The following is a 21,428-nucleotide window of genomic DNA, read 5'->3' on the forward strand; positions in this document are numbered from 1 at the left end:
GACCTAAGTTGTATTTCAGCTCCTGAGCCCTAAGGTGGGATGACCCCTGGCTACTTTACCAAGAAACCAGAAGGAGAGACACCAGAACAGACCTCAGAACTGTCCTCAGTATCTGAAGAAATGACTTATTATCCTTACCTCACCTCTGACCAGTCAGCTCCCAGCATGATCCTAAATCCTCTAACCCAGTGGTCGGCAAACTCATTAGTCAACAGAGCCAAATATCAACAGTACAACTATTGAAATTTCTTTGGAGAGCCAAATTTTTTAAACTTAAACTTCTTCTAACGCCACTTCTTCAAAATAGACTCGCCCAGGCCGTGGTATTTTGTGGAAGAGCCACACTCAAGGGGCCAAAGAGCCGCATGTGGCTCGCGAGCCGCAGTTTGCCGACCACTGCTCTAACCCACAGTGTCTTGTGATTTTACCTTATATAACCTTATATACACTATTGGGGAGTTCAGGTTTTTGTGCATTAGCTTCCAGTTCTCCTGGGTGGTGCTGTTTATAATAAAATAGCCAATATATCTCCACTGCAAAAAAAAAAAGAAAAAGAAAAAAAGAAAGAAAAAATAAGGGCTACTTGAACACAAGGACTGATACTGGGACAGTTGATCTGATAACTGTGATGGCTACTAAGTCACTTACAGGTGGGTATACCGGGTGGATAAGCTGTAAAGGGATAATTCACAACCCGGGTGGGATGGAGCAGGACACGCGAGGTTTCATCACACTACTCAAATGCACGCAATTTAAAACTTATGAATTAATTCTGGAATCTTCCCTTTAATATTTTCAGACGGAGGTAGAGCATGAGTAACTGAAACCATGGACACAAAACCGCGGATAAAGGGGGGTTTCCAATCCTTTCAACAAGCAACACAGTAGCGATTGCTTGCACTTTCGCAGAGGAGCCAGAATGAGAGGCTAAAGGACTTGCTAGGCTTCTGTGCACAGAATTTGAACTCTGCACCAACTGGCTCTTCGTAAGAGCGGGGGAACCCATCTCTAAATATCAGTTTCCTCTCGTGTAAAATGAGGATGGTGACAGCGTCCACCTCAAGGACTGAAGATTCAGTGAGCGTGCTCTTAAGACTAGTCAGGTAAAGGGTGCTCAGTTCACCATGGCGATCATTACCTTTGCCAGAGGCTGCACAGCCAAGGACGGCCAGGCCTGCTTTTGAGTCTCCCCCCGCTTTCTCCCGCGTGGGATCCGGCTCCCAAAGAGGAATTACTCTCCGGTCGCACCCTGGCCAGAGGTCTAGGGCCTCTCTCTCTCCCCGCCCACTACGCCCGAGCACGCCCACCCTCGGCCCCGCCCCTTCCGCTAATTGGACTTCCGGCTCGCGAGCGCGCGCTGACGAAGCCCCGCCTACCCCGCAGTAAGCGCCTCCGAGATTGGGCGAGCGGCGGCGGCGCTGGCCGGATCAGAGGCCCTGGGTAAGTAGCACGCCGCGTGGGCGGGGGGCGGGGGCGCTGGTGGCTGGGCCCCCGGCGATGGGGCGGGCTTGCCTCGCTTTCTCCAGTTTCCGGGCCACTCGGCCCGTGCCCCGAGCTGGGCCGGGCTCTGGGCGCACAGAACCACCGCCCGAGGGGCCCCAGGCGTGCTGCGTGGCGTCGAGTACGCGCCTTTTTTTCCAGCCTTGGTTGCAGTTTATTGAGCACATACTATGTAGCAGCCACCGGGTCAAACGCTTTGACGTCTATGGCTCACTGCCTTGACAGCAACCCTGCTGGGCAAGGTTTTCTTTTTCCTGCTTTGCAGCCGTGGAGAAAGGGTTACAAGTAGAAAGGGATGGGAAATGGGGATTCAAACCCAGGTTCAGTGCAAAGCCACTGACTTCACTTTAGAACTTTGTGGTCAGACCTAAAATTCATTTTTGAGTCCAGCCTCTGCCGTGTCCAGTTTAGTGACTTTGGGTACTATTCCGACTCTCAATTTGCTCATCTGAACACAGGAGAATGATACTACCTATGTCAGGGTGGATGGAAAGTTTTGGGCTGGGTAACTGTTTTTCTGAGTGATCATCTTCGCTTTTCAAACCGCTCTCTTCCCCAGGAGGGTAGAGGTGTTGTCAAGTTTTGGTGAAACCCCCCTGGGCGCACAGTTAGAGGCCGGCTGGACCGCCTGCCTTATCTTCCTTTCCCAGCTCCCCACATAGAGGCGTTGGCACCTTTAACATTGAGTTTGCTTATGAAGTTTTCAAAGATTTTTCTCTCTCCCTTACTTAGGGGAAACTTTTCACCCAAATTAACTTGGACTAAGTCCTAAAGGTGAGGAAATGGAAGCTTTTGAATAAGGGCTGGTGATTTTTACCTGAATAAATCAAATTGATTTGGTGGGGTGCAAACAAAGGCCTGGAAAACAGTGAAATGCTAGAGACGAGAGAGAGAGAGAGAGAGAGAGAGAGAGAGAGCGAGCTGGCTGATGCTGATGAATAGAAAGTGGACAGGCCGGTTGGGTGGTTTTTTTCCTAGCAGGGCCCTAAATTCCCACCAAATCCGCTTCTATCTGGAGCAGTCGGAATCTGCCCTGGATAAAACGTAAAGGGTTCAGAGTCTTCCTTGCCTGAGCCTGAAGGAGAAAAGATGAGGGCTGATAGCTGAAGGCAGGCAAACAGTGAGCTTAGCTTTGTTTTGCTACAGTCTATTCATAATACACTTGCACATTTTTAGGTAGCTGAGATTTTTCTCTGAAAGTTTCAGTAGTTGCAAAGGATATAATTTATAGTTAACTAGAGGCCTGGTGCATGAAATTCGTGCACAGGGGTCCCTCAGCCCAACCTGCACCCTCTACAATCCAGGAGCTCTCAGAGGATATCCTACTGATGGCTTAGGCCCACTCCCCATGGTTCTCTGCTCTCTTCGGGGCCTGGAGGTTTCCCTGCAGCCATGGAGATGAAGCCCCCATGCCCTGCTGTAGCTCTCTGCCTGCTGCCACCATGTGCCATGTGAAGGAAGCCCCAATGCCCTTCACTGTGCTCTGTCTGCCGGGCCTGGGGGCTTCCCAGACACGGACACACTAAGGAAGCCCCATGCCCTGTTGTCCGGGCCCTGTCTGCCCGGCCTGGGGGTGTTTCCACCGCCACTGCCCACTAAGGAAGCCCCCAAGCCCTGCTGTCTGGGCTCTGTCTGCCATGTCTGGGGACTTCCCTGCCACTGCCCCACTAAGGAAGCCGCTATGCCCGGCTTTGCAGGGCCTGGCGGCTTCCCGGCTGCCGAGATCAGGAAGCCACCATGCCCTGCTCTGGTGGCACTGGAGTCTTCCAGATAGCCTCTGTGACCAAAGGGAAGGTGCCGGGCCCCGCTCCTCAGCCGGCTCCGTGTGCGCGGACCCCGGCCGCTTCCCGATCGCCGCGGAGACCAACGGGAAGGCGCCGGGCCCCGCTCCTCCGCGGGCTCCGTGTGCGCGGGGCCCGGCCGCTTCCCGATCGCCGCGGAGACCAACGGGAAGGCGCCGGGCCCCGCTCCTCGCCTGGCTCCGTGTGCGCGGGGCCCGGCCGCTTCCCGATGGCCGCAGAGACCAACGGGAAGCCGCCAGGCCCCGCTCCTCCACAGGCTCCGTGTGGCTCCATGTGCTCAGGGCCTGGTGGCTTCCCAATCGCCGCGGAGACCAACAGCGGGGCTGAGGGGACTGGGTGCCGCCATCTTGTGGGTATGGGGGCCGCCATTTTTGTTGTGGAGTGATGCCCAATTTGCATATTACTCTATTATTAGATAGGATTATAAACATGGGCATTAAAAAATAAAACATCAGGAATTTAAATCTTCAGTGGAATCTAAATACCATAGTGATTTGATTTCCCTCATCCTTTGGGGGAAAAAAATACACGAATCAGTTTTTATTTAACAGTTGAAATTTTGCATTGTTCCTTTTTCATTCTTTTTTAAAAATATATATATTTTATTGATTTTTTACAGAGAGGAAGGAAGAGGGATAGAGAGTTAGAAACATCGATCAGCTGCCTCCTGCACGCCCCCTACTGGGGATGTGCCTGCAACCGAGGTACATGCCCTTGACCGGAATCGAACCTGGTACCTTTCAGTCCGCAGGCCGACGCTCTATCCACTGAGCCAAACCAGTTAGGGCCCTTTTTCATTCTTGAACTCATATTTCTATTTTATTTTCTCCACAGAATTTTTTTTCTAGTATAATATATTTTATGCTTGAAAACCTTTGGTTTGTCATCCTACTTCTCTGCAACAAAAATTAAAACATTTTTGCCCTAACCGGTTTGGCTCAGTGGATAGAGCGTTGGCCTGCGGACTGAGGGGTCCCAGGTTTGATTCCGGTCAAGGGCATGTACCTTGGTTGCGGGCACATCCCCAGTGGGGGGCTTGCAGGAGGCAGCTGATCCATGTTTCTCTCTCATCGATGTTTCTAACTCTCTATCCATCTCCCTTCCTCTCTGTAAAAAATCAATAAAATCCTATATAATAAAAGGGTAATATGCAAATTGACCCTAATGGCGGAATGATCAGAAATGACCAGTCGCTATGACAAGCACTGAACACCAGGGGGCAGACACTCAATGCAGGAGCTGCCCCCCCCCCCCCCCCCGCACCGTGGTCAGTGCACTCCCACAGGGGGAGCTCTGCTTAGCCACAAGCGGGGCTGATGGCTGCAAGAGCAGCAGTGGTGGCAGGAGCCTCTCCCACCCCCTCGGCAGTGCTAAGGATGTCCTAAAGCTGCAGTCAGACATCCCCCGAGGGCTCCTGGGCTGCCAGAGAGATGTCTGCCTACAAGCTTAGGCCCAATCCCTCAGAGATCGGGCCTAAGCCGGCAGGTGGACATCCCCTGAGGAGTCCTGGACTGCGAGAGGGCTCAGGCCAGGCTGAGGATCCCCCCACCCCAAGTGCACAAATTTTTGTGCACTGGGCCTCTAGTATATATATAAAAAAATTAAAACATTTTTGAAAATTGTGTTGTCATAATATTAAACATTTTCCTTGAGATTGAGTTTTTACAATTTGAAATACACAATTGATCAAAAATATAAATACATTACTAGTTTTTATAATTGTTAAACAAAGAAAGTTTTCTTTGAAATGCTTCTTCTCACAAGCTGAGTGGAAGTACTTGTTTTAGTTCATGCATTCATCCGTGCATAATTGCTAGAAGGAGCACAACTTTTTTATCCCATGGCTGTAAGCATTGAAAAAGTTGGTTCAGCCCTCGCTGGTTTGGCTCAGTGGATAGAGTGTCGGCCTGCGGACTGAAGGGTCCCGGGTTTGATTCTGGTCAAGGGCACATGCCTGGGTTGTGGGCTCGATTCCCAGTAGGGGGTGTGCAGGAGGCAACTGATCAATGATTCTCATCATTGATGTTTCTGTGTCTCTCCCTCTCCCTTCCCCTCTGAAATCAATAAAAATATATTAAGAAAAGAAATAAAGTTGGTTCATATCTGGCCTGTGTGGCTCAGTGTTGAGCATCTACCTGAATCAGGATTTGACTTGCACTCTAAGTGAGATGAGAGCTATTGGAGGGTTTTGAGCATAGCGGTCATGTCATCAGACTTGCATTTTTAAAGGGACACACTAGCTTAGCTGCTGTATTATGAAGAGACTGTTGGGGAACAAAGGTGGTAACATGGAAATCACTCAAAGGCTACTGCAGTAACCTGGGAGCAAGACGATGGTGAGGGGGTGTTTGGCCTGGTTGTGAAGGTGGGAGGCCGATTTGGCAGGGGCACTGATGGGCTGGATAGAGATTGGGAGCCAGGAGCCAGGAGGACACTCGGGTTTGGGGCCTAAGCAATTGAAAGGATGAAGGTGCCCTTTAGGGAAATAGAGTAGACTTCAGTGACATGTCGCACACTGAGTGCGGAAGATGAGGTGCCCGTGACATATGTTACATCATTGAATCCTGATAAAACCCCCCGTGAGTAGTCATTATGAATCCTTTTTTATACGCAAGTTAGCAGAATTCCACAATGCTGGCGTATTGCCCAAGGCCACATGGCTGGTTTAAGGGACAGGATTGAGATGTCAGTGAAGGTCCCTGTGGCTTTGAAGTTCCTGAGAGGTGACAGTCCTTTATGATCCTTTTTCTGCCTAAATGTCAGCATAGTAGTCCAGTCCAAACAGCCTCCCTGCTCACCCATAAAAGCTCTCTGGAGTGATGGTTTGTGCTCAGAGAGTGCTCAAGAAGAGAGACCTGTTCTGCCCTGCCCTTGGTGTTGGCAAGGGGAGAAGGAAGAGGAATACTGACTGCCAACCCCTTGTCTTGGGCCCCTTCAAATAATTGGCAGCCTGGAGAAGGTGGTAACGAAATAGACCTCGCAGGCAGGGGAACTTGCACTCAGGTTTAAACAGCAGCGTCTCACCAATCACACAAGATTAGCAATGGGAAAAACATTGATAAAAATAGCACTTACTAGTTAACTGGAAAACAATATATTTTTGCAACCACTGCTTCCACGAGAAAATAATTGGGTCCCTAGACAGGCAGTGACTCATATTCATGGATGATTATATTGATTATTGGAGCAAAATGGATACAGACCCTTTGAAGAGCCATTCATGGCTGGTCAGTCGTGCCCAGTATGAGATCCTGAGAGGCCGCAAAAGGTGGAAGAAACGAAGCTGCCAGCTAATGAAGGAGCCAGGTCCTGCCCCAGCACAAGCAGGTTTGGGTTGTTGATTAGGAGATGCAAAACATAGAACTCACTTCCAACGTAAGCCCTCAGTTCTCCCAAGGGAGGAAAGGAAGAGGATTCGTTCAGTTATCAATTCCTTATTCTGTTTAACCCATTGGGTGTTTTGTTTGTTTCCATTTTCCCCCAGAGGGATTTACTAGCAGCAAGCAGCACATCGTGATGGAAAAGGGAGTAGGCTGGGAGTTTGGTTTCAGCCTCCCCTTTGGCACTGACAGGAGAATGTGACCCCAAGTATTTCCCCTCCCCTTTCCTGGTCATTCGGTCATTCATTCTATAAACAGTTCATCGAACACTCTCTCATAACTAATAAAGAACATTGGTTGTGTGCTTAATGTGTGCCAGGTACTATCCTAGGCACTTTACATGTATTAACTCATTTCTTCTTCACAGCCACTGAGAGTAGGTGCCATTAGCTCGATTTTGCAGATGAATCGAAGAAAAGTTAAGTAACTTGACCAATATCACTCACCTGGTAAGTGACAGACAGACATTAGACACTATGCTAGATGCTGGAGACAAAGGGTGCAAAATGACATAGCTTGTGGCCTCATGGAGCTTATTTTATCTAATGTGCTGGAAATAGTGAAACAAAAGTACTTCTGTGAACAACTGTGGGGTTGAGGGGGAAGAATCCCAGGCCCCAAGGTCATGCCGTTCTTTGGTTATTCGGGAGAGCGTTTATTGGCTGCTCTGGGAAGAGCGCTTTCAGAGAAAGAAGGCACCAGAGTGACTCATAGCCTCCCCCAGGAGCTGATGCTGGTATTAGCGATGGAAGTCCAGTTCTGTCATTTACAGGTGTGGAAGCCAAGGTTCAGAGAAGGGCAGATGTTTGGAGCTCAGCTTACCCCAAACTTCCAGCCCTAGGGCCAGGCTGGTGAGAAGGATTCCTGCAGTCATACAGGTAGTTTTGCGGCAGCGTTCAGAGACTGGGACCCAGGCCTCCCCACTTCCAGCCCACAGCGTTGCATTTTAGCAGTGGCTCTGGTGCCTGGCTGGCTGGGATGCTAAGTCCCACCCTAGATTCAGTGGGCTGGGGTGGAGCCTGGGTTTCTGTACCTTTTCTAACGTTTCCGAGGGGATTCAGATCAGAACCAGCTTTAGGAGTTCCTCCGTGTAGATGGCCGTGGAATAAGGAGAAATGAGCAGATTCTGGAGCATGGACTTGAGCCGGAGCAGGAAGAGGGTCACTGAAGGTTATCAGAGGCGGTCACTTCTCCGTGGTGCCTGGAGAGGAGCTGCGGGGACAGGTTTGGGTGGGACTTAGCGGCAGCTTGGAACCTAAGCCTTCATGTTCTTGGTAAGCCGTGAGGGACAGTGGGCTCTTGTTGGTTGCAGCTCCCTCCTGGGCAGGTTTGTGAGCAAACCTGTGAGTGGGTCCACACACACAGGCACACAGATCCAGGCCCAGCGTGAGTACCACACGGCGACTCTTGCTTGCCTGTCAGCAGGTTGCCTTCGTTATTGTCTGTCTCTCCAGTTCTCCTGAGGGGCCAGGCCTGTGTTTTCCTTTGGCTGCCTGAGAGTCCCTGGCATCAGGATGCCAAGCCCGGGGAGCTCAGTCAGTGGTTAGTGAAGGATGAGTGCGGAGGGGTTTGCTGGACAGGAACAGCTGTTGTTAGTCCAGCCCCTTTAAGCCCGGGGGCCAGGCCTGTGCTCCACCATCCCCTTGGCCTTCCTGATGGAGGCCAAGCAGCTGTTGGTCTGTTTCCGCAGATGGTCCAAGGCACGGAGAAGGGCGGATATTCATTAGGTTACCCCAGGAGCCTGGGCTGAGCGGAGCCTGGAATGCACATCTGTGCCCTGTTTGCTGTCCATAAGACCCCACCCTTATTCTGCCGAGGGAAAAACACCAATGTGATCGAGAAATCATTTTTCTTTGGCTCTGAGTTGATTTGCCTGCAGACAGATTCACCATCCTTATTATGTCCTGGACTAAAGGTAAATTAATTTTCGTTCCCTGAGTACAGAAAAGCAGGGGTCTAGACTCAGAGTTAGGAGCACTGAATTCTATCCAGCCTCCACGAACAGCTGTGGCTCTGGGCCAGGCCCTTCCCCTCTCTGGTCCTCCATCTCTGCTGCTGCAAGTGAAAGAGTTAGAGTCTATCCCAAGCCCTGTTACACAGCAGAACTGCCGGGATTCAGACTCAGTCGATTTCGACAGGGTCCCGGCTCTGTGGACCGGCAGGAGGTAGTCAGCCACATGGCCTTCCAGGCCCTTTCAACCAACTCTGGCAAAGCCCCACTGACGCGAGACGGTGGCTTGCTTTCCCTGTTGAGATGCCAGGACCCTGTGGAGAACTAGCTTTTGCCTTTTCGCTCAGCCACGACCTATTCTCAAGTCCCATTCCCATTGTTCCCGGTGGGTCTTCAGCAGAAGAGTGGCAGACTCGTTGATTTAGAGACATCAGGACAAAGTTGGGATTAAAAAGGCTGTCCAACTTCAGCGGAGTAGATGAACTTTTTTTTGACAACGGAACCTATCCTTCACTCCTTTTTGTGAGCTGGAGGGAGACCCCCTGGAGATGACTCCAGTCTCAGATTGAGAAGAAATGCTGTGTAAGTGGTTTAATAGCTTAGAGCTCTCCATTTGGATGATGAAGCTGGTGGATATTTCCCTCTCTCCGCCCTGGCTTCCCTGGGGGAGAAGGAGCTCGGGTAGATTTAAACTTTTAGGTTGGTCCCAAGCCACCCACCCACTCAGCCCTCATCGGAGCAGCTGTCTCCCCTGTCATTCGGTGTGTCCTCAGGGGAGCAAACTCCTTTCAGTATAAGCTCAAGCAAAATGTAATTAGGACAGTAAATCTGCTGTTTAACAACAACAAAAAGTCATGACAGATTTCAAGGTTCTGGAGACGTGGTTTGACGCTGAAGGAAGGATGGGAAGACCTGACCTTCAACTTAATTTATTTCGGTCTGGCAACAAAGTTCAAGACATGGTAACCCTGCCCTGGCCGGTTTGGCTCAGTGGATAGAGCGTCGGCCTGCGGACTGAAGGGTCCCAGGTTCGATTCCGGTCAAGGGCATGTACCTTGGTTGCGGGCACATCCCCAGTAGGGGGCGTGCAGGAGGCAGCTGATCAATATTTCTCTCTCATTGATGTTTCTGACTCTCTATCCCTCTCCCTTCCTCTCTGTAAGAAATCAATAAAATATATTAAAAAAAAAAAAGACATGGTAACCCTGTGTACTTCAGATAATGCAACATGACTTTTTTTTTTTTGAGAGAGAGAGAGAGAGGGAGAGAGAGAGAAACATCAACTTGTGTTCACCTTATTCATGTATTTATTGGTTGATTCTTGTATGTTCCCTGACTGGAGATCAAACCTGCAACTTAGGGGTATCAGGACAATGTCTAATCTATTGTGAGATGGTCTTGAGGTTGCAGGAATGGGGACATAATTTTATGAAAACTTTTTTTCCCTTGCAATCTGACTAACCTCCACTTTCCACCCCACATCACCATCCTCACTTCCTTTACGGTATCAGGCACTGTACCAAGAGTTTCATAAACATTTTCTCATGCAGTCTGCACAACAGCCTCTGAGACAGGTTCTATCACCCCCATTTTATGGATGAGAAAACTGAGATTCAGAGAGGCAAGTGACTGGCCTGGGGTTGCACAACATGTAAGCGAGGAACTGATTTGAAGAGGTCCATGCCCCTAACCTTTGTGCTGTATGCTGCTGCTCAGTCTGAGAGCTGCAAGTCACACCACGCTCCAAGTTAGCCCCACCCAAGCCTGTCACCCCTTCCTCGCACTCCTTTTTGGCACGACCCATACCTCTCTAAACCTCAGACTTGGTGGCCACTGAACCAATGCTTGCCGTTGAGGTATTCATCTGGTCTACTTGGCTGAGGAGGAGGCATTACTCATCTTGGTCTAGAATAGCCACCCAGATAGTCCTACTACTGGTGTGAGGGTGAGGCAGACTAGAAAGTGCAGGCTGGGGCCCTGGTTGGTGTAGCTCAGTTGATTGAGTGACTTCCTGTGCACCAAGAGGTTGCTGGTTCCATTCCTGGTCAGGGCACATGCCCAGGTTGCAGGCTGATCCCCCATCAGGGTACGTGCAGGTAGCAGCCGATCAGTGTTTCTCCTTCACATAATGTTTCTTTTTTTTTTTTTAATATATTTTTTATTGATTTCTTACAGAGAGGAAGGGAGAGGGAGAGAGAGTTAGAAACATTGATGAGAGAGAAACATCAATCAGCTGCCTCCTGCACACGCCCTACTGGGGATGTGCCCGTAACCAAGGTACATGCCCTTGACCGGAATTGAACCTGGGACCCTTGAGTCCGCAGGCCGACTCTCTATCCACTGAGCCAAACTGGTCAGGGCCACATAGATGTTTCTCTCTCTCTGTGTCTGTCTGTCTCTCTCTCTCTTTCCCTCCCTCCCCTCCCTCCTCCACCTCTCTCCCTCCTTCCCTTCCTCCCTCTCTCCCTCTCTCTCCCTCAAATCAATTTAAAACGAAGTGGAGGCTGGGGAGGGAGAGTTGCTCTGTGGGCACGAGAAAGTGCCTTGGGGTCACAGGGGTCCCCTCCCTACTGGCAGTGTGCCTTCATCAGTTACTGCCACCTCGGAAAGCACACTTTGCTTAACAGCACCCAACCTTGTTCTGCCTCCTCAGCACTTGGCTAAATTTAGACTGTGTTAGTTTGCCTTCTTTATGAGTGTTTTAAAATAATACTGGGGGCCTTTCCTGAAAGGGTTTTCTGCTTCAGGATGGGCCCAGAGCCCCCCAAGCTCTGGGCTTGACTGCCCAGCCAGGCTGTGTCTCCCTCCCCTGCCTTTGCCTTCCTCTCCCGGCACTGATCAGGCCTGCTCTTGTCCCACAGGCAGGTCCTCCTGGCATTCCTGTGGTGGCTCATCCTGATTGGCTGAGCTTATCCTACTGCTACTCCAGTGATTGTCCAACTTCTGGGACCCTAGCCTCCCTGACCGCCTTCTTCCTGGGAAGATGTTCCTGGTGGGCCTGACAGGGGGCATTGCCTCCGGCAAGAGCTCCGTGCTCCAGGTGTTCCAGCAGCTGGGCTGTGCAGTGATTGACGTCGATGTCATCGCCCGACATGGTGAGTGGAGGGGTCAAGTTGTGGGATTATACATGGCAGCTCCCTTGTGCTCCCTTTTCATAAGCCCTTCCAAGGCCTCCAAGTTGGGGAAGACTTCCCTTTTGACCCTGTCTGACGTCCTGCTCCCCGCCTCATGCTTGTCCTCTCGCTTTTCTCGTTATTCCTCCATCTCGTTAGAGGTCTCCCCGCCTTCACTGCACCCCCATGACCAACTTGAGGGACTCTGTGCACTTTGCTCTCTTCCTTCCCCTCATTTCATTTTTGCTTCTATTGAAAGGAGCAACCCTGGTTCCCCCCATCATTTTGCCTCTAGTTACTGAGGGTCCTCTGGCTGGCCTAGAGGCTCCGAAGAGTGACCCAGCCTTCCTCTCTTGCCACAGTTGTCCAGCCAGGATACCCCGCCCACCGGCGCATCGTGGAGGCTTTTGGCACTGAGGTCTTGTTGGAGAACGGAGACATCAATCGCAAGGTCCTGGGGGACCTGATATTTAACCAGCCCGACCGGCGGCATCTGCTCAACACCATCACTCACCCTGAGATCCGCAAGGAAATGATGAAGGAGACCTTCAAGTACTTCCTTCGGGGTGAGACCCAGGGCCTGGGACAGGTGTGGGCAAAGCCCTCTCCTGCCAGGGCCAGGGCCAGGGCACTTCTCCTCTGCAGAAAGGTTGGCGGGGCTGGGGGAGGCTGGATGTCCGGGCTGTAGAGTTCACACTGTTGGCACCCCCCCATGCAGAGCCCCGTACCAGTCCCAGAGGAAAGAAGCACGTGCCCCTCAACTCTTGAGGAGGTTGACAGTTTAATGAGAAGAGACCCTTTTGAGCCATGATCCCCAGGAAGTAAGTTGATTTTTCTAGCAGGGATGGGAGTAATAACAGCCGATGAGTAATGGGGTCATAAAACCTGAGTTTGAGGCCTGGCCCTCACAGTTTCTACCTGTTTGGCTTTGTCCATGAGCCAGCCCCTCTGCCTGTTTCCTCATCTGCATCGTGAGACTAATAATGCCAACCTTGCAGAGCTATTAGGGTGACTAAGAGCCCATGTCAGTGACTGTCCATCACCCCACAAATAGAAACCACAGTCAGAGTAGGATTTGGTGCTGGTCAAGCCTCCTGGGAAAGGGAGTTAGCAGACAGGAAACTGGAGAGGGCCCAGGATGGCCAGGGCGGGTGGTGGAGGGGTTCTGAGTGGAGGATGAGCCTTTGAGGCTAGGGCTCAGTGGAGTTAGCCTGGCATGTGCAGCAGCAGCCAGGGGCCTTGCTGGACCGAAAGAAGAGGAGAGTGTTTGAAAAGCAGGGGTCCGTGGTCAGTTGGCAGGAACCTTCCGCAGCTGTTGCTAACCTTTCCCCAACCAGAGGCCACAGTTCAGGTCCTGTTCTTCAGGACGGTGTTGGGCAGGGTGACCTAATACTTAGTGTCCACGATGGAGTCGGTCACCAGAAGTGGGTGAGCAGCGGGCAGTGGCTTGGGATCAGGCGAGAGGCTAGCCCAGGGCCCCTGCAGCCTTTGGCATATGTGGCCTCCAGTCTGCGTCTCAGCGTTGAAGGCCTGGCTGCGTGTCTCCCCACTGTCAGTCATGATGCCGAGACTTTCCTTCCTAGAGGGTATGAGCGAGGCTTCTAGGTTTCCTTCTAGCTTTTGCTCTGTGATCGTGGCCAAATCCCTTACTTTCTCAGGCATCAAGTTCTCATGTACAGAGTGGGGAACCCCACCCCCGTCTGGCTAGAAGCTTTCTCCAGAAGGAAAGGGATGACTTCACAGACATCCATGGTGCATCCTCCCCGTTGGACCGGCTTTTGCTCTGCATCTCAGTACCTTGCTGCAGGCCTGCCGCCTCCTTTCCTCCCTCCCTCCCTCCCTTCCTCCTTCCTCAAGGAGAGAATCTAGATTCTTTTTTTGTTCTGCCTCTTGTGTCTGTGCCAGGATCCCCTCTTGCCCCCACCCAGGCGCGAAGCCTTCTGCCTTTCATTTGTGCCCTTTCGCGTTCACTCCCAGGCCAGTTGCAAGTACATCTGCAGGGCTTTGGGAGAACAGTGGCTTTCCCCTTATGAAATTAAGCGTCGGATAATGTCACCTGCTCCAAAGTCCTCCCGCAGTGTCATCCACCCAGCCTCCCCTCTCGCCAGCCACCACCACTTAAATAAAAGCCAGAAAGCTCTTTTCAGCTCGATAAGGTGAAAAATGGGGACGACAGCTGTGGCTTCCACAGTCCCAGCTTCTCCCTGATGACTGTAACAAATACAACTGTCAGAGTTGGTATAATCAAACGTCAGATAAGATCACCAGCTGTTGGGGAGGTCTCTGTGTAGGCAGGCGGATGTCTTAATAGAGTCAGGATAGTTTGCAGAGCTTATCAAGCAGGAGGGATGTGACAGCTGAAAAGCCCTTTTGCCGGTGAACCAAAGAACTGGCCACGAGCTCCCGAGAGGGGCAGAGGAGAAAGGGCAGTGAGGGGAGAGAAAGGGATGGGAGCAGAGCAGGAAAGAGAGATAAGAGGCCCAGAGAGGATCTGGCCCTGGCTCTTGTTCTGAGTTTTGAGGGGGGGGGGTCAGCGGGGGAGCCAGTACTGCAGGCCTCCCCTCTTCAGAGAACAGTAGTAATAATAACCATCATTTATGGAGCACTTAATGAGGGTCTGGGTGAGGGGGTGCGGTGTGGTCTACATGACTTCCTTTATTTAATCCTTCTCATCTTCTTCTTTTTTAAAAAAAAATATATTTTATTGGTTTTTTACAGAGAGGAAGGGAGAGGGAGAGAGAGTTAGAAACATCAATGAGAGAGAAACATCAATCAGCTGCCTCCTGCACACCCCCTATTGGTGATGTGCCCGCAACCAAGGTACATGCCCTTGACCAGAATCAAACCTGGGACCCTTGAGTCCGCAGGCTGACACTCTATCCACTGAGCCAAACCAGTCAGGGCTAATCCTTCTCATCTTCTTGTGAAGTAGGTAGTCTTTTCATTCATTTACACAGATGAGGTTTATTAAGGGGCCCGAAGTGACATGGTAAGAAAGTGGGGCGCTTCAAACCCCGGCGTGTTATCAGAGCCCGTTCTTTTAGCCGCTCCTTGAGGAGAAGGTTTCCTGAGCAATAGATCCTAGGGAGCAGGAAACCCAGCGGCTTGTGTGGTCACTGTTCCCTGCGTCACCCTCGGCACCCGTGGAATTGGTGCGTGATGTGTGTCTGGTTCTGTAGGTGGAAGTGTTTGCAGTGGGACACCATCCAAGCCCGGCACGGGTCTCTGGGCAGAGCGGTGCCTGTTCCTTCCTCTTACGGCTCCCGGACCCCCGCCAGCTTTATTGCACCTACACCGGGGTCACTGGCATAAAGAGAACTAAGCGTGTGGAGCCCACAGTATTACTGGGTGGGCAGCCCAGGGATGTGCTCGCTCCCAGTGGGTGAGGGTGCCACCAATGACCGGCCCTGGCCTGTAGTAGGAGGGCCCGCCAGTGCTTTTGTCCCACTGGACTTAGTTTAGTCTCAGCCATCACCACCGTAGCACCTCCAGACCCATCCCTGCACTCCCAGGCTGGAGGTCTGCCTCGGACCCCAAGAAGCAGCCTCTTTCCGGTCGGGGCTGCTGCTGCCACCCCCATGTGAGTCTCTCGTGGAGAATTGGTAGAGATGGCCATACGGGACTCTTCAGCAGGGAGCCAGGCTTGGACCTGGCTGATGGGGAAAACTTTTTTTTTTTTTTTAAACAAAGGTGGGTGAAGCAGGGCAGAAAGGGCCCAGTCACTCCTGGAAGCTCTCCCCAGTCTCCTACAATTTTGGCTGTGTCATTTCCCTCCTCAGAAATAACTCTTTGGGTTCAAGTTCAAGGTGAACTCAATGCTTTGTGCCTGCCTGACCACCTCGTCAGTTTTGCCTCCCACTGCTCCAGGCCTCCACCTCAGCCAGAGCAGTAGGACCTTGCTTTCCTTGTGATTTGCTGTTCCCCCTTCCTGGAACCCTCACTTTCACCCATTCATTTTCAGGTATCAGAAATCCTACATGCCTTGCAAGGCCAGTACAAACGCCATTCCTTCCACAAGGTCTTGCCTGCTCATCCAGTCAAAAACAACTTTGTGCAGCATTCTGTTCTGAATGGAACTGGCTAGCTGTCAGGTTATGCCTGTCCTTGGAAGGCCTCCCCCTCTTTGGGGAGCTTTCAATGGTAGGAGCCAGTGGTGAACTCAGTTCCCACACCTAACACATAGTAAGTCCTCAGTGTGTGCTTGCAGACTTGACCTTGTGGCTTTCCCACCCTTTCTCCAGGATACCGCTACGTGATTCTGGACATCCCTCTGTTGTTTGAGACCAAGAAACTGCTCAAGTACATGAAGCACACAGTGGTGGTATACTGGTGAGTGTGTGGCATCGCCTGGCCTAACAGGCTAGAAAGCAGGATCCCTGAGTCAGGCCTGCACCTGAGAAATGGCCCACATCACTGTGCCCTTTCCCCACGGGGCGGCCCGGAAGCACAGGGGGTAGGGGCAGCAGTGCCCAGAGCCCACAGAAACCAACCTCTGTGTCTGACCCAGATATGCCCCCGGGGTAGGTATAGGAAGGGATGGGTCCCCAGGCTTCTCTAGTGCTTGGGGAGGGCTCCCCCTGCTGGCTGCTGGAGGCACTTCAGCCCAGATTGCAAGCCTTGCCTTGGGCTACCATGTTGTTATTCACTGGATCCCTTCTCCCTCCTCCAGCACTTCTCAACTTTCCAAACAGCTCCCACACTTACTACTTCACCCAATTTACTTTTCAGCGTGAAGTATTCACGTTGATACTTCTGAGCTATAGAAGAGAAAACGTGGGGGGGGGGGAGGGGGGAGGGCGGGTGGTACATGGGGAGAGGTAACAGAATTTGTCCAAGGTCTCCCACTGGCAACACCTTTGGATGGAAAGGTGCAGAGAGCGAACTGTCAGAGCCCAGCTAAGGAAGGAGCTTTGTTCTCAGAATCCCCCAGGATATGAAGCAAACCCAAATCCAGGTTTGACAAACAGAGGAGGATCAAACTGTCAGAAAAAAAATGAGTCATAGTCCCAGGGGGGTGAGAGAACAGATGAGTGTCTCTGTCTCCCAGAAACTTCCTGGATGCCGCCCACCAGTAAAGCAGACACAGAGCGGGCACTTGGCTCTGCGGGCACTTGGGCTCTGAGTGGCTCTCAGGAGACTAATGCTTGGGAGGTTTCTGGAATACTAGAGATGGGGCCTAGAGTGCTCAGTGTCCTGAGCATCACCCTGCCCACCCTCCCCACTGCCCCCCAGCTCCCCACCATAGACTGTCATTTAAAACCTCGTCTGAGTCTGCTGAGCCTGGTGTGGAGACACAGGCTTCCTCATAGCTCCCGCTTGGGCCCATGTCTCCCCCTGTAAACCTGCAACCCCTCTGGGTTCTTTGTCCCGTTTGTGAAAGACTGTCAACTGAGGCCAAGCAAACTCCACGAAGACTTGGAATTCTCTTGCCTTGGAGTCTTAATACAATTGGAACTTTGTACCAAGGGATCCAAATAAAAAGGATCTTGAGTGCAGGTGAGCAAACAGATTGCATCTGCAGTCACCTACCCTTGCCGCCTTCCTCTTTCTGCACTTTCCTTCGAGGTTGGTCTGTTGGTAACGGCAGAGATAGCTATGGCTCCTGGCAGATAAATGGGACTTTGTAGATTCTTCCTGTTCTCAGGAGATCCCCCAGCCCCACTTACCAGCCAAGGAACCTTTGCCAAAGTCCTGGGTGCTGTTCATGCCCCAATTTTGGCACATGTGGGTGTCTGGCTCAAAAGAGAGGCCAGAGATATGAATAAATGAGTGTAATTATTTGCTTTTCATAAAAGGGATCTACACTTTACAATGTAAATTTACAAATGAGGTTTCCTTCATGGATTCCTTTACCTGTCACACTAATCCTGATGCGTTTGAAATAGTATGGGGCATTTACCAAAGCATGATTGTGGAATAAGTGTTTGGTAAAAATCTCGTTACTACAAATAGCATTAATCCTTAAACTGTCCACATGGGGTTATTTCTGGGTCACGTTGTAAGAGGCCCTCTGCTCTAGGCCACACCTTCTAAAGGATGTGCACTCAGGGGTCCCTAAGCCATCTCCGTTTTCTCACCCCAATTTTCCCAGCTCTAGACCGGAGATATTCTTGTTCGATATAGTTCTAAGGTTGGATATAGTTCTCGTTCTCAGCCAGGCAGGGATTGTCCCCATGACCTTGACGGCACGCTGTCCCCATAACAAAGGAAATCAGAGTCCTACTTACTTTTCAAGGCCATTACTAATGCCATCTCTTCTGAAAGGTCTCCCTGATCATCCAGCCAGAAATGACTTTCTGCAGCATTTTGTTCTGCATTTTGAGTGGAATCGGAACGGAACTGGCTAGTGTTCAGGTCATATCTGTCCTTAGGTCTGTCTTCACATCCCAGGAGGCCTTCTGGTGTAGGCCAGACCTAAGAGAGGACCCAATTATAGTGATCTGTCCTCCCACCTTATAACTGGGGAATCTCAGGCCTAGTGGCAAAGCAGAGAGGCCCCAGTGGCAGAAAGCAGCTGCTGTGGCCCTTTTCCTTTGTTCCCGTCGAGGGGCTTAGGTGGTCACGGAGCTAGAGGGGTGTCAGAGATTACCCTATTCCAGAGCACAGCGGGCAGTTCCTGTGTAGTCACAGGCAGGACAGGGAGTTTCCTGAGGAAGGACCCAGGTAATGCCACAGTGGGCCAAAGAAGCATCCTTTGAATTTCCTTTGGAGTGGGGAGACTGGGGGCTGTTCAGCTTAATGTGCAGAGCTGTGTCCTGTCCCAAGGACTGGGGGCATCCAATTTGCAAGCATCTTGGGGCTGGCCCGTCCCTCTTCACAGGTGGCATCAAGCACAGCAGCCACCATTTCCGGCAGGGTCCTTTTGCTCTAAATATGTGGGAGTGGGAGTGGGCGGCAGGGAGAGGGTCTTCGTGGTGGCCCAGGAAGCTATTTTTGATGCGGCAGGCCCGGCCCCCAGGGGAAGTGCAGAAAGCATTGCGCTTGCAGGCACAGGCCTTCCAGTAAAGGTCACCGATGCAGGAGATCAAATCCTCCCGTCTTATAACTAGGAAATCTCAGGGCTGGTGGTAAAGATTGGCCCCAGATGGCAGAAAGCAGCTTTTGCAGCCTTTCCCCCTTGTTTATATTAAGCCCACCATGCTACCAGAGTCCTCACAGAGTAGGGTGAGTGGGGGGAGCCTGTGAGCTGCCAGGCCCCCTTCCCTGGCTGTGGGACCCTAAATTGATTTGAGAGAAGGGGCTGCCCACCCCTTTAACTTGCTGGTGGGGAGGGAGGCTGGGGCCTACAAAGCCTGATCAGCCCTTTTGCCCTGTCCGTAGCGATCGGGACACGCAGCTGGCACGCCTGATGCGACGGAACAACCTGAACCTCGAGGACGCAGAGGCTCGGATCAATGCTCAGCTGCCCCTGAAGGACAAAGCCCGCATGGCCCGCCACGTTCTAGACAACTCGGGCGAGTGGAGCATCACCAAACGCCAGGTCATCCTTCTGCACGCCGAGCTGGAGCGCTCCCTAGAGTACCTGCCCCTGAGGCTCGGAGTCCTCACAGGTCTGGCCGGCATTGTTAGCCTCCTCTACTTGCTCACCCGCTACCTCCTGCCTTCCCCCTAGCTGGGCCCTCCAAGGCAGGAAGCCCCTGGATCTCCTCGGAAGCTAGGTAACGAATGCATCCTGTTTCCTCTCAGCCTCTTCAGCGCTCTCTCTCTCTCTCTCTCTCTCTCTCTCTCTCTCTCTATATATATATATATATATATATATATATATATATATATACACACACACACACACACACACATATATACACATATACATATACATATACATACACATACACATACACATATATATATATGCTGGAGCACTGCCTCTTCTTTGGGGTACATTCTCTCTGAGGCAAAGAAACATCCCTGTCTGTAGATATTCCTTCCTACCTTCCCTAGGGCTCCTCCCTCTAGAACCACTTTCACAAATGTGAATGCTCTGGTGACCATATTTAGTGCCCCATTTTCCAGAGAAGTGGAGGGATCTGATTCGGGTTGCAGCCGAGCTTCAGGATTCTGCCCACTAAACCCCTGAGCCTCCTCCAGGAGGAGCAGAACTGAGATTGTGACCTGGTCTTGTCTCCTATGTCATGGGACATGAAAGCAACCGTGGGAGACTATGATCAATTTCTTGTGGGTGGGGGTGAGGAACACTATCCCTGTGGCCCAGCAGTGTTTAAAGCTGGGAGGTTCCCTGGGCTTGGACATGGCCCAAGGAACTGAGCACATGCTCCATTGTGGCCAAAACCTCCTTCATGGACCATGGCAGATCATTTTGGACCAAGGACTACCATCTTCAAACAGGACTCTCCCTTAGGTTGGTGCCTTGGACAGGATGCTGTGAGGATTCCCTGTGGGTGATGCGGTAGTTGGCAGAGGCCAGGCCTCTTCTGGGATGACCCACTCTCCCACTTGGGCACTTGTCCAGCACGCCCCTTACCCTGCTCACCACCTCCCCCGACTCTGTACCTTCCATTCCCTGTACTCCTAGCCCTGAACTCTTGGGAGTCCACGCGCACCAGGCTGTTTCTGACCTCTGTGCCTTCGCTGTGCTATCCCCCCACCTGGAATTGTGTGTGTGGTTTTCCCCCTATAACTGGCTCCCAGCTCAGGCTGTCTGAAGCCCCAGGCTGGGTTAGGTGCTCTCTGATACCACCATCATGTTTTATCTGAATCCATAATATAGTAATCAGCCCAAAGCTGGTTGGTCTCTCTACTAGATTGTAAGCCCTTTGAGGGCAGGGATCATCTTATTCATCTCTGTTCCTGGTGCAGAGACTGCCTTGCTGTTGGTGCTCAATAAAGTGTGTTGATCTGAAATACCCGGCACTGCCATTGTTCCCCTAGCACCATGGACCAATTAAGGTGCCCAGATTTGGCTGATACCACTTGGCCTCCTCCCACACAGAAGCCTGGGCCCCAGAAGGTACAGTAGCCCCCTGCCTTCTCCTAGGGCCCCAGGAGGACTCCAACTAGGTCCCTGTGTGCCCCTGGGAGAGGTAGGTGGAGGTGCTGGGGCAGCATCACACCCCCTTACTCCATCTTCCTTCCCCAAGCCAATTAGACCAGTGTAGACATCAGCTTTCCCTGGCCAGCGCTAGCAGACCTGCTGATGTGATCCTGCGGCCAGCAGCCTATTAAGGCCAGAAATGAGTGTGACAAATGTGAATGCTCCGGTGGCCATATTTAGTGCCCCATTTCCCAGAGCTGCTCATACCTTGGAGACCAGCTTATTAACTCACCGCAAACCCCCAGGGGCAAAGCCTGGGCCAGGAGGTGCTAAGCTTTGGGGTGGGGCTGGGGCAGGATGAGAAAGGCAGAAAGCAGCTGCTTCCTGGGTTTAGTGGGACCTGGCAGGAGGGGTAAAGGGAGGAAAGGTATGGACCCTGCATTGAGGTAACAAAGTGTCCTATTACCCCAGCCATTGAGAAGATGACTCTCCATGAATGGCTGTAATATGTTGGACTTTGCTAGATGTGCAACACTCTAGAGGTGACATAACATTGATTATTCCGATTCCAGGCCCAGAGAAGTGGAGGGATCTGATTCAGGTTGCAGCCAAGCTTCAGGATTCTGCCCACTGTACCCATGAGCCTCCTCCAGGAGGAGCAGTTCTGGGATTGTGACCTGGTCTTGTCTC

At 51.7% G+C, this 21,428-nt stretch overlaps 1 protein-coding gene across 2 annotated transcripts; it reads left to right on the forward strand.

The window, feature by feature from the left end:
* Positions 1-1,375: 1,375 nt before the first annotated feature.
* On the forward strand, positions 1,376-19,560 carry DCAKD (dephospho-CoA kinase domain containing). 2 transcript variants are annotated; one of them, XM_079797193.1, is made up of 5 exons: positions 1,376-1,440; positions 11,499-11,728; positions 12,109-12,312; positions 15,988-16,075; positions 19,067-19,560. In XM_079797193.1, exons 2-5 carry the CDS (start codon positions 11,617-11,619, stop codon positions 19,356-19,358), a joined length of 696 nt encoding a protein of 231 aa, XP_079653319.1. In that variant the 5' UTR covers positions 1,376-1,440; positions 11,499-11,616; the 3' UTR covers positions 19,359-19,560. The 2 variants fall into 2 exon arrangements, with proteins under 2 accessions (XP_079653319.1, XP_079653318.1); XM_079797192.1 differs by having other exon boundaries at positions 1,378-1,440; positions 11,495-11,728.
* Positions 19,561-21,428: the final 1,868 nt, after the last annotated feature.

This window comes from Cnephaeus nilssonii (genome assembly GCF_951640355.1).
Source record: "Cnephaeus nilssonii genome assembly, chromosome: 19".
In the NCBI taxonomy this organism is placed as follows: Eukaryota; Metazoa; Chordata; class Mammalia; order Chiroptera; family Vespertilionidae; genus Cnephaeus; species Cnephaeus nilssonii.

Coding starts and splice junctions, on each gene's coding strand:
- DCAKD (XM_079797193.1), top strand. CDS start 11,617: ATGTTCCTGGTGGGCCTGACAGGGGGCATTGCCTCCGGCAAGAGCTCC. Junction 11,729..12,108: donor CGATGTCATCGCCCGACATG/GTGAGTGGAGGG, acceptor CTCTTGCCACAG/TTGTCCAGCCAGGATACCCC. Junction 16,076..19,066: donor CACACAGTGGTGGTATACTG/GTGAGTGTGTGG, acceptor CCCTGTCCGTAG/CGATCGGGACACGCAGCTGG.